Source organism: Labrus bergylta, chromosome 16, assembly GCF_963930695.1.
Source record: "Labrus bergylta chromosome 16, fLabBer1.1, whole genome shotgun sequence".
NCBI classification, from domain to species: Eukaryota; Metazoa; Chordata; class Actinopteri; order Labriformes; family Labridae; genus Labrus; species Labrus bergylta.
Window position 1 is genome coordinate 13,123,069 of NC_089210.1, and position 12,034 is coordinate 13,135,102.

At 41.6% G+C, this 12,034-nt stretch overlaps 2 protein-coding genes across 4 annotated transcripts in view; one reads left to right on the forward strand and one right to left on the reverse strand.

The window, feature by feature from the left end:
* The first annotated feature begins 3,270 nt into the window (after window positions 1-3,270).
* Window positions 3,271-5,092, forward strand: aanat2 (arylalkylamine N-acetyltransferase 2). The gene is made up of 3 exons (XM_020655904.3): window positions 3,271-3,762; window positions 4,006-4,160; window positions 4,306-5,092. The coding sequence occupies exons 1-3, from the start codon at window positions 3,600-3,602 to the stop codon at window positions 4,609-4,611; spliced, it is 624 nt and encodes a 207-aa protein (XP_020511560.1). The 5' UTR covers window positions 3,271-3,599; the 3' UTR covers window positions 4,612-5,092.
* A 349-nt stretch (window positions 5,093-5,441) lies between these two features.
* rhbdf1a (rhomboid 5 homolog 1a (Drosophila)) overlaps window positions 5,442-12,034 on the reverse strand; it is a 29,842-nt gene continuing 23,249 nt past the window's right edge. For all 3 annotated transcript variants that reach the window (XM_065964633.1, XM_020655901.3, XM_065964634.1), the window contains 14 exons: window positions 11,804-12,010; window positions 11,520-11,642; window positions 11,245-11,408; window positions 10,370-10,621; window positions 10,163-10,274; window positions 9,981-10,055; window positions 9,726-9,887; window positions 9,511-9,611; window positions 9,365-9,428; window positions 8,648-8,742; window positions 8,453-8,528; window positions 8,214-8,314; window positions 6,726-6,879; window positions 5,442-6,522 (listed from right to left, as the gene is read on the reverse strand). In XM_065964633.1, the coding sequence (XP_065820705.1) occupies window positions 6,103-6,522; window positions 6,726-6,879; window positions 8,214-8,314; window positions 8,453-8,528; window positions 8,648-8,742; window positions 9,365-9,428; window positions 9,511-9,611; window positions 9,726-9,887; window positions 9,981-10,055; window positions 10,163-10,274; window positions 10,370-10,621; window positions 11,245-11,408; window positions 11,520-11,642; window positions 11,804-12,010 (2,106 nt within the window). In that variant the 3' untranslated portion in view covers window positions 5,442-6,102. The remainder of the gene's footprint in view (window positions 6,523-6,725; window positions 6,880-8,213; window positions 8,315-8,452; window positions 8,529-8,647; window positions 8,743-9,364; window positions 9,429-9,510; window positions 9,612-9,725; window positions 9,888-9,980; window positions 10,056-10,162; window positions 10,275-10,369; window positions 10,622-11,244; window positions 11,409-11,519; window positions 11,643-11,803; window positions 12,011-12,034) is intronic.

The window sequence follows — 12,034 nt, forward strand, 5'->3', positions numbered from 1 at the left end:
TATTGATTTATCACTAATTACACACTGGGATTACTTGTGGGAAGAGGTGGGTTAAAAGAAAGATTAATATGCCTCAGGTCAAAGGACGCAATGCATAATAATGTAAAAAAAAAAAAAACGTTTCAAAAGTACTGCCAAGGTATGAATAAAATACTATTTATGATCAGTGACACTATTTTTTATATGTTTTTTGTTGATTGTGAGCTTCAACATGGAATTTTTGTCTCCTTCACACATATTACTACATTGATACGTCATGCTGTAGTTAGAACAAATCAAATATTAAATTGTTGAAGTCGGAGGAATGTGTTCTGAGCCTGCCTTACCAGCCGCGGTTGACATAAGTCCTCTATATGACAAATCAGGCAAATCAGCGCCGTCTGCTGGCAAAGTAACAAACACAATTTGGACCATGAAGCCAGGCTTGTCAGTTAATTAACTGATGAATAAACAAAGTCTGGTGGCAGCAGGATGAAGGATAAAACACAACCTGCACTGCCCTGTCAACAAGTTCATTAGATGCAACCCCAGTTAAGAGGATGAATAACACACACACACACACACACACACACACACACACACACACACACACACACACACACACACACACACACACACACACACACACAAGCCTCTCAACAAGTGTCTTTGAGCAGGTAAAAATAGCAATCTGACTTCTGTTGACTCTGTACGTCTATTATATAAAATGCGATACAAAGTGAGTAATCTGCCTGCAGCAGTTGTTTTCACATTAGTACAGTTGTTATCAGTCACAACTCCACCTACAAGTGCCACACTTACATTTAATTATTAACATGTAAATATTTGAACATGTTTTTTAGTCGTCTATATCAACAACTTTTGTCACAGCTGCTTTGTGCTGATGTCATTTCGGATTGTCTATCATTTTATTTAACATTGGTAATGAATGTTTTCTTGTATGGCTAATCATTGTTGTTGACTTGTTTCTTGATGTAATAAAAAGCTAACTTCATAGCTAAGTATTTCAAATACAGTTTTTTTCAAACAAAGGCCACAATGTAAGCTAATCCCCCTAGTACTGTATCATTTTAAGACATTAGTCAATAAATAACTTTAATGTAGGTTTATAGGCTTTGAAATTTATATGGTTAAAAGTATGTTTGTATCAGGACTGAAGAGGATTAGGGCAACTGAAATGGGAGGGTTCTGACTTTTTTTTTTTTTTAAACTTCAAAACTTTTAAAAAACTCAGACTTTTACCTGAGGGTAAAAGTTAAAATGTAGTGTCAGAATTCTGACTTTCATCTCATAATTCTGACTTTAATCGCAGAGTCAGAATTCTAAAAATCAGTGGCCCTAATCCTTTACCGTACTTTCTAATAAGCCTTTAATGCTCAGAAAATGATGGATTGGTCCTTTCCAATTGTGACAATATTCCAACTAGTTTTGTTTTTCACTTTACGTATAGATATTTATAGAGAGGTTTTAACTATAAGTATTAAAACATGAAATATGCTAAAAACGTGCTTTACTTAGATCAGCCGTCTGTGTGTGACAGTTCATCACAGTTTGATACAGTATCTACCGTGCGCTCTGAAAGTTTCCTACGGTGTTTCACGTTACAAACAAAATGCCATTCTTCAGCAGTATTGGTTGACTGCAGCTCAGCTAGAATGACAGGTGTACATTAGTGTACAGTTTAATAAGTATTCTGGTTTCAGTGTTGCCTCAAGCTTGCCTGTAAAAACATAATACAGTGAGAAAATGTGTCTGCAAGTTTATTTGTATACACACATGTTGTTAATGTGAAAACACGATCCGTATCAGTTTAATGTCAAATGTTACTTATCACAGTCTCAATTTCAAAATTCCTGTCTCCATCTGAATTCTTTAAAAAATATTTTTGGCCTGTCTGAAAATCTGAAACATGTTTTAGCATTACAAAAAGAACAGCTTGTCAGTTGGTTGGTTAAAACGGGCTGTTTTAAAAGGCCGTGAGGTCCACCACTTTTTACAAGCTGCACAGATTGACAAAGCAACAGGTCAGAGAAGGTCACCTCATCCCTGGACAAGCTATGTTTTTTGCTTCTGACCTCTGATTATCACATGAGGAAAGAGGATCTCATTTTCGATTGGCCAGCTGTGCAGATGATGTGGCAGATTTCCCGTTCATCACCGTAGTGAAATCCGAAAAGATTACACTGATACAAAACAATTCTAAGTATTCCTCTTGAAGCTCTCAGGGCTGCATTCAACAATATGAGAGCTGAGCCTGTGGTGTGAACTCAGTTTTTCAGCAGAATACCTCCAAAAACAGCTAACAATACACTTACTAAATATTACTAAACATTGTTTGCGCAACCATAATAAACTACAAATACATGACAGGACTATCTTATGTATTAAATGAGAAATGATTGAAGAGGGCTTTAGGATTATCAAAAAAATACTTTGTGAACTTTCAGAACTTGTTTGTGTGTTGACAGCCAATCAAAAGTCTGTATAACCAGGTTTACCTCAAGGCAGTCAGAGCAAGTGCTCTCTCATTTAATTAGTCTGTGCTAAACCTCTCTGAGGCATGAAATCATCCCTACAGTGATCCACACAAATCTCTCTCTCCTCCCCCCCCTCACTCCTTTAGCCCACACGCCCTTGATCTCTGAAAACGTGTATCGCTGTATCCCATCACACCCGGGTCTCTCTAATCCTGACCCTGAATAACACACACCTGAATTTATAGTTAGTGCACGTGACAGTGTGTACTGCTAGGTAAACACTAGTTCAACAATTCAATTCAATTCAATTCAATTCAATTCAATTCAATTCAATTCAATTTTATTTGTGTAGCGTCAACTCATAACAAGTGTTATCTCGAGACACTTTACAAAAAGCAGGTAAAATACCTTACTCTTTGTCTGTTAACATTACCAAAGAGCAGGTAAAAAGACCTTACTCATTGTTATGTTACAAAAAGCAGGTAAAAGACCTTACTACTTAACAACAGCTTTCCCTTTTGAGGAGCGGCCGCATAATTCTTATCCATAAAATGGCATCATCACAAAGTAACACAATTTACATAAAGTCTAAAAATATCCAACACTTTCTTAAACAAGGTACAAGATTAAAAAAAGTTAAAAAAGTTAAAAACCGTAGCAAAAGTGGGTCAAACTTGAGAAAATTATAAAAAAAGAATAATGAGAAGCTTAATTCACAGAGCTGTCTGTCAAAAATAGAACGCTGAAGAAATATTCTAAGAGTGTGTCTCAGTGTGTCATTCGGAAGCAGGGGGATTTAGAGACTTTGGAGGCACGTGCAGCTTTCCTGCTTTGAGACACCTACTTTACAGCACGAGATCTGAGACAAAGAAAAGGAGCTGGAGGAGAAAGCAGGAGAGACAGGAGGCTCAGCATCTTGACTGAGTGAGTGAGTTAACTTGTAGTCAGAGCTGTTGGACAAACAGAGAACAGAGAGGTTGTTTCTTTTTGTTTTGGCAGGGCATGACTTTCTTTTGGAGCATTGTTCACTGCATCAGTATTCGGCTGGAGTTATAGCAAACAAATTGAGAGAGTATTCCTGACAAATAACCAGAAGAGCATTTCTTGTGTTATTGAAACATCATGGCACAGGTCTGCGGCTCACCGTTCCTCAAGCCTTTTTTCCTGAAGACGCCCGTAAGAGTGGTAAACCCACTGCGACAGAGAAGACATACACTCCCTGCAAGTGAGTTCAGGAACCTCACGCCACAGGACGCCATCAGTGTGTTTGAGATTGAGAGAGAAGGTACGTCAAGCTTAAACAATAAAACGTCATACTCCGTCAAACTGTGTTTGGCAAATTAATCACATAGTAGGCTATGTTCAGTGTCTCAATGAGGAATTTCTAGCATATCTTCAACACTGCTTTTGGGTTTTCAATAACCTTTTTGAGAAGACTCATTCATTTAATCCTCTCTGTTCTTGTTCTTTGTCCTAATTACTCACAGAGCTTAACCCACAGTCTCAACTGGTTCTTTTCTCTCCGCAGCATTTGTCTCTGTGTCTGGAGAGTGTCCTCTTACCCTTGATGAAGTGCTTAACTTCCTTGGTCAGTGCCCTGAGCTGTCGCTGGGCTGGTTTGAAGAGGGCCGGCTGGTGGCTTTCATCATCGGCTCTGGCTGGGACAAGGAGAGACTATCACAGGTAGGACTGAACATGGACTATATCAAAATATCAGACAAATCTGGTTTTACCCTTAAATAGTGATAGTTGATAGTTGAGTGATCTTTGGTAGCATTTTGGGCTCATGGGTGCCTTAAAATCATTATTGTAATCCCCTCCCTTACAGGAAGCGATGACTCAGCATGTCCCAGACACCCCCACTGTGCACATCCATGTGCTGTCCGTGCACCGTCACTGTCGCCAGCAAGGCAAAGGCTCCATCCTCCTGTGGCGCTACCTGCAGTACCTGCGCTGTGTGCCGGGTCTCCGGAGAGCTCTGCTGATCTGCGAGGACTTCCTTGTGCCCTTCTACCAAAAGGCGGGTTTCAAGGAGAAAGGGCCATCGGCCATCTCCGTATCGAACATGCAATTCCAAGAGATGGAGTACATGGTCGGCGGGCAGGCGTACACAAGACGGAACAGCGGCTGCTAGTCTATCAGGTCCTACCCCCCCCAACCCCACACACACTCTGTCCACTTACCTCTAACCTGAACTCACGGCAGAAAAGATTAACAAAACAAAGCTGACAGATGGACAGATAGTGGCAAAGAGCCAGTGTGCAGCAATAGACCTCATCCAATATTTGTTACAAGGTCTGTCTGTTCCTCCGATTGTGAGCTCCTCACATGACCTCACTGAACAAGGATGACTGTTGAAGGACTGAGGGAACCAGGAGGGGTTCCTGCACAGAAATGTAAACAGTTGCTTTGCATTAGATGTGAAACAGACATCAAATAATGTCCCCTCTGTTGTCAGTATTATATTGGCTTATTCAGTTTAATATTTTTTTTATTGTAATTTGTCAAATAACTCACAATCCAGTGTTTGCAATGTGATTTTTTTTTAGCATACATTAGGTATGAAAAGGACAGCTGTGATGAATCCTTCCTGTAACAACTGATAACAGGAAGTAACCTTAATGATGTACATATTGATCATGTGGCCATAATAAATATTGTGTTGTGAACTGTAAATCTGTATGATGATAATAAATAAATCAGAAGATGATGAATAAGTATTTTTCGGGGGACGACAGTAGCGTAATGGTTAGTTCGCATGCCTCATGTAGGGAGGCTGTAGTCCTCCAAGCGGGCAGCTTCGGCTCCGACCTGTGGCTTTGTTTCCTTGCATGTCATTCCCCTCTCTCTCTCTCTCTCTTCTCTCCCTGATTTCTGACTCTATCCACTGTCCTACCTCTTAATAAAAGGCATAACAAGCCCCCCAAAAAACCTTTAAAAAAATAAATAATTTCAAGCCATAAATAGAAATCAAAGACCATTTTAATTTGTACATTTTCTTTTTTTCTGTTTTCTGTTTCAGTTACATGTGAGTAGACAGGTAGCTAAAACACTACCATGTTCAGAACAATCATCACTTCTTGGGAAGCAATACACCAAATAAAGAAAACATTCGAGTGCTCAGCGTAACGTAACAAAAATATGGCAGTAGTTGGTACATTTTTCAACAAGGCACCAAAGGTATCAATGTAAGATGTTTGTCCCTGCTTTTGTATGAAGTTGCCTGAATAACAATACAACCTTTGTCTTGTTTTTTTTTTTTTTTGAGTGTGACTGTAAATTAAAAAAAAAAGAGATATTCCTTGTCTCTGTACCAGCGGTGGCTTCTCTTATTCCTGTCTCACGTGTGTGTAGGGCAGCTGGGAGCTTTGATGAAGTTCGGAATTGTGGTACCTTTGTCCCACTAGACAGTGAAGGCAGGACAAAGACTGCACAGGAACAAGGAAGTGATTAAAGGGAGTCCTTAAGAGGAGTGGCATAGGTATTGATACTGACAGAGTAAAAAAAACACAATTATATTGTCACAGTCACAGAGAGTGGGGAACAGAGTATACGGCTTTGAACATCTGCTAGTCCGCATCCTTTGACCTGATGCCTCCCAGGTTGTGCTCACGCCGTCCACAGCTCAGTGGAGGTGAGCGTTGAGGTCGTACTTCTCGCAGAATTTGTCCGTGAAGGGGATGCAGGTGAGCAACTCGCACCAGTCGCACTTGATCGGGTAGACGTAGAAGAGCACCACGAGGCCTGAGAAGAGCCCGACAAACACCAGCAGGAAGACGATGATCTGACAGCGTTTGCGGTACAGGTCCATGCGGCCGAAACTGATGTAGGGTAAGAAGGCGAAGGACAGGAAGAAACCGGAGATGAAGCCACTAATGTGGGCAAAGTTGTCGATCCAGGGCAAGAGCCCAAAGGCAAAGAGGAAGAGCACCACACACAGCAGCTTGGTGAAGGCTCTCCAGGGCTGCGCCAGGATCTGCCAGCTCTGAAACAACTCGACAAACAGGCAGGCCAGGATCCCGAACTGAGAGCCGGCTGGCCCCACCTGAGACAAAGACAGCAGGGAGATGTTTGTTTGAATGTTATGTGCATTTTGAGATGTGCAAAGACAATTTGCAACACATTTAGAAAAGTCTAAGAGAGCTAATAAATGTGAAGGTTATAAAAGGAAGCTGTCAATCAATAATAATGAGTGTATACTTCTGGTGAAAAATTGGACACATCATTTGTGATATAGTTGCTGATCACCTCTGCTCTGTAGGGCAGGAAGATGGCAGAGGCTAAGTTGCCAGTGATGCCACTGATGATGTAAATGATTGAGATACGCAGCCAGCCAGCCAGCTTCTCCAGGTCCCTCAGGATGGTCATCTGGAAAGCCACCGACACCAGGCAGTGAAGGATCCTGGGGAGAAATGGACACAGCGCTCACGTGTGTGCAATGTGACCTGCTGTATGTCTGCCTAAGTATGTTGAAAAGCCTTGATGTGTTGGGAGGATAATTCCTCTGAGTACAAGAGGGGGAAAAAAAAAAAAAAACCCTCAACAGCCCATCGACAAAATCGCTCTCCGTCTCTGTGAAGCTTAATGAGTTCGTGTAGCGAGGGCACTTTGTTTAATTACCCAGAGGACAGATAACAGACAAGCTCCAAGATGAAGCACTGCTCCTCTTCACAGCGAGGTCAGCTCCTTGTGCTGAGTGTCTGTCTTCATATATCACAGGAAAATACATTTCCAGACACCGCTGATAACCAGTTATGTAGATATAGCTGGTGATGGAAATTACGTCTCTTTTTAGAAGAGGTGGGGGAAAAAAATCGATTTAGGTAAAAAAAAAAAAAAAAAAAAAAAAAAATCAAGATTCTTATCTTCTGATATTTTAAATAGATTCATAACTTCAAAAAAATTGACTCAGTAGAAAGCCAAATGGACCGGAAGAAATTCAGCAAGTCTCACAGATGACTTGATCCTGGAGTATGTACTAATTCCAAAATAGACTTTAAATCGTGTCGAATCGTGAGACACCAGAAGATTCCCAGCCCTACTTTTCAGTGATCCGGATCATTTGGCTCAGCTAAGAGAAGAGCAGTTTGATTCAAAATTGGCGCTTCTCTTGGTCGCACTTTAGCTTAATCAGCCAAACATTTTACTGAGAGCATTCATTGTAATTACACTAAATGGTGTATTCTTCAGAATCACACTATTTTATATGATGTTTGGAATACACATTAGTGTGATACCACTGAGCAGTAGATGTGGAAACGAAAGATCATCCCTTCATTCTGTTGTGCTAAACAGGAGCTGGTTGGTTCCCATTGTTTGCAGTGTTTTTCTGTCTTCTGTCTAATTTCTGTCTATATGTCTTTATCTTTCAGTACATTCCTTTTGTTGTGACTATGAGTACAACAGGAGCTCCTGACAATTTCCTTGTTTGTGACAGACGCGACTCTGATTTGGATCTTTTAATAATCCTGCTCCGTCACTGCTGTGTACAAGCACAACGATGCAGTACATCCGTATCAGACTGTCGGTCCTTCTCAAATTGTGCTTTCACCGATCCATAGCATGACCTTAAGAGATAAATGGTGCTTCAATAAGATCACTAAATAAAATCTCTCTAAATAACACTCAGTAGTTGTAATATGAAAACCTTTCTCATTTTTTTGCCCAACTGTTCTGCCAGGTACATATTTAAAAAAGTACATCTACTTTCAATGATCTGGACAGCTTCTGACTCACCCAGCATGAAGGAAAAGTGACAGCCAGAGTCTGTAAAACTGATCTGGGATCTCAGGGTTGAGGAATGGCAACAGTCCACAGACATCATCCATGCAGTGCACCTGGAGAAAGTTTCAAAGTTTCACCAAAAAATCTTGTTTGGTGTTCAGTAAGTACTCACATGCACACTAGATTTCAAATAGCAGCACATGCAGCCAAAAAGAAGTTTGTCATTTGTGTGGAGAAGGTCAGCAGCTTACTTGAGAGCAGAGTGTTGCCTCCTCGTGAAAGTAGCCCTTCATGAAGTCGCAATACTCCCGAGATGTGATTTCACACCTTGAATAATAAAAAAACAACAACAAAACACATTTGCTAAATCAGTACATCCTGAGTCGTACTAGTCAAAAAAAAAAGAAAAAAAGAACGCTTGTCAAAGGTCAACTTGCTCTCCTCACCTCCCTTTGGTTCCGATGCAGCAGGGTCGGCCTGTGATGGTACAGTCTATGTGAGGCAGGTTGGTGTGGTTTCCTGTGTTGTACCTGGTACAAATCTGAAAGTCAAAGCATTTTTTTATGTTGTTTTTTTTTTTGACGCAGGGATTTAAATTTGTAACGTTTCAAATTGTAAATCCATAAATAAAGAAGAAACATAATAGAGCGTACATGTCGATTTGAAGTGATGTGAAACAGTCCTAACAAGCAGAGCGAGAGAGAAATAACTTGAATATGCCGCTAGTAACATCAAAGGCAAATGTATCCATTGTTTGCATGGAATACATTTACAGACAGACCCTGAGAGCAGCGATTATTTTCAATGTTTTTTCAAATTTTTACATTCTTCTGATGCAAATCAAGCTATTTTTAAAATACTGGAACAAGAACAATGAATTCCTTTCAAGCTTTTCCTCAACGCCCAATCAAATTGCGGATCTTATTCTCTTTCTATTTCCGTGTATAACATTAACCCTTTTCACTGTATTATATGAACTTCCTGTTTTATTCTCTGCTCTTGTTATTGCACCCTAGACCTCTCTGATGATTTTATTTGTATCAGCCTCTTCTCTCTTCTCGAGGATTTAAAAATACAAAATGATAATGTTGACGAAGATGAGGATGAGATAGGAGTCCCTGCTTTACGTCTTTATACCAGACGGGGTTTTCTTTTTTACTCACTGGCCACTTGGTGATGTCGTCCGGCCATTCATGAGGTGATACTGAGGCAGGCTCTAAACATATCCTGTAGTGAAGATGGACATATCACGTTTACCAAATTGCTATGAGGAGATTTCACCTTTAATCTGCTATGAAAAGTCTCTTACCTCGGATCCTGGTGGCACACAGAGCCGTGTTGTCTGTCTTCACCATTTAACTTGGGCGTGCTGGAATGCTTGGGCCACTTCACCCACACAGCTAGAGTACTCTGGAAATGAAACCACAAACGGAATCGGTGAGAAGAAGTAACCCGCCACTTTATTTATTTCTTTTTTAATTCAAAAGGTAACGAAACAAATAAGAATTTGGGGCGTTCACACACCGAGCATTCCTCCTCTGAGGTTTGGAGGCATCCAGAGCGATCGTTCCGCACACAGCAGGCGGAGTTACGCTCGACAGCGCTCTTTTCCCTGATAAGATCGTGCACCTGCTTGTCCTGCCGCATGCACGGAGAGAATTTGGCCCCCAAGTGGATCAGAGATTCCTAACACAGGAGAGATGGAGGAAAAGTCAAAGTGAAGTGGACATCGATGAACAAGTGATTATTTGTTTGTGTGTTTTTTTTTTGAGTGCTTACCGAGCTCGGCCCGATCCAAAAGTTCTCCTGCTGTACAAACTTGACATTTTCATACACACCTTTGTTTCTTAAAACCTGAATAAAAAGAAAAAACAAAGAGTAAAGTCAATATAGAATGATGTGACGATAATAAATGAAGATATTATAACAAAAATGTTCATTCCAACAGAGCTGTAACTCACAGAATCAACCGTCTCATGCTGGGAAAAGCCCACTGGTGCAATACCATAGATACAAACAGCCAGGATGGTGATGAGCAAATGGACAAATGTAATCCAGTATGTAAAAAAAGGCCTGGAGGAGACAGAGAGGATGTATATTTTTAAAATAAAGCAGTGCTCATTCTGAATCATTGAAGAAATCGGTTATTATCCTGAGAGGTGCGGTACCTGTGGTCATCCATGTCCTCGATCTGCCTCTTCACATAGCTGTCGATGCGCTTGCGGTAGGTGCGGTTTGTGAGCTTCCCCACCATGCCCAAACCATAGGGCCTCTTTTCTCGGGCGAAAAGCTTCTTGACAGGTACAACGATGCGCTGGCCACGCCGCTGTCCAGTCACACTCACCACCTCCTGCCGTAAGGGCACCTTTGGTGGTCCGGGAGTTCCTTCTTTGGCTTTCCGCCACCCTCGCTCCAGAGGTCTGAAAGAGTACACAGCAGAGGAAGAGAAGTCTGTCATCTATTCTCTAGTATTTTAAAGTAGATCTAAAGGGGACATATTATGAAAAATCCACTTTTGCAGTGTTTTTGAACATATATTTGGGTAACCTGAGTGTCTACCGACCCACAAAATGTGAAATAAATCCATCCAGACCTTTTTTAGTGGTCTGCATAAGTCTTACAACACAGAGAAAAATGCTCCGTTTCAAATATTCTCAGTTTGTGATGTCACAGTGGGATTCTGGTAAAAAAATTCTGGTATCTCCACCCATGGACTCCATCCCCAGCCTAGAACAAAACATTTGCGCAGGTCTGCCACTTATATTCTCTCTACAGAGGAGTGATGTCTCCCAGGAAAAACTCATAGGGAACTCATCGCATTTAAAGAGACACGCACACCAAAACGGAGCGTTCTGAGAGAGCTGGTTTATACAGGGATCAAAAACCTCCTCTGATGCTTGATTCATGTTCTACTTTGACTAAAGCACAGCACAGATGTTTCATTTAGACCACAGGGGACTGTTTGAAAAAGTGGAAAAGGGCTATAATATGTCCTCTTTAAAGCTTGTATGGGCAATAACGCGGCCACAGTTCAGTAACTCACAGCATGAGATGACTTCTCTCCAGCTCCGACTTATCCAGGGCGCTTCCTGTCAGCTCCGTCTCATCCTTCTTGCCGCTGGGCTCGACGTCTTTCATAGCGGCCTCAGACGGAGACTCGAACACCTCGTCCGTGTAAGTGGACAACTCCTCCTGCATCAGAATATCCTACAGAGAACATTCATCATCCCCGTGGTTTGAACATTAATATTCAACTGTTACATGAACATGGTTACATAGGAACTCCCTCCAAACATTACTGTTGTTCCCCCGCCTTACTCTGGCAAAGAACGACGTGTCCAGCTCATCAGGAAAGTCGACCATGTCCTCGTCCATGAAGCTGGCCGGGGTGAAGCTGCGTCTTTGGGCCCGTCTTATCGTGCTCTCCCGTAAGGAGCGCCCCTGAGATTCAAAGTAATACAGTATTAATGAAGTCCAACAAGGAACACTTTGCTACAGTTTTTTTAGGCATTTGTTGTCCTGTTGATAAATCGTATTTGTTATTTTTTTAAAACTTTGAACATATTTATTTTTAAACTGTTGATCATATTCGTCCGGCTTACCTTCACCAGTGCTGCCGCCGCCCTGAAGCTCATCTTGGCCACTGACTCCCTCTTCCGTCGACGAGGCAGTCGGTTGAGACCTGAGCGGGAGCTGGTGAAGGAGCAGAGGGAGGCAGCTCCAGGGGTTATAGGGGTCTGAGGCACGCTGTAGCCATCCACCTCTTCCACCATGCGAAAGGCCCGTCCTCGCGCCAATGGGTCCACAATCTGGAGGACAAAGAGTTCAAAACG

What these genes read in the sequence shown, in the direction of transcription:
- aanat2 (XM_020655904.3), top strand. Translation starts at nt 3,600, where the DNA reads ATGGCACAGGTCTGCGGCTCACCGTTCCTCAAGCCTTTTTTCCTGAAG. An exon ending in GTTTGAGATTGAGAGAGAAG is followed by an intron (nt 3,763 to 4,005) that starts GTACGTCAAGCT and finishes TTCTCTCCGCAG; the next exon opens with CATTTGTCTCTGTGTCTGGA. An exon ending in ACAAGGAGAGACTATCACAG is followed by an intron (nt 4,161 to 4,305) that starts GTAGGACTGAAC and finishes CCTCCCTTACAG; the next exon opens with GAAGCGATGACTCAGCATGT.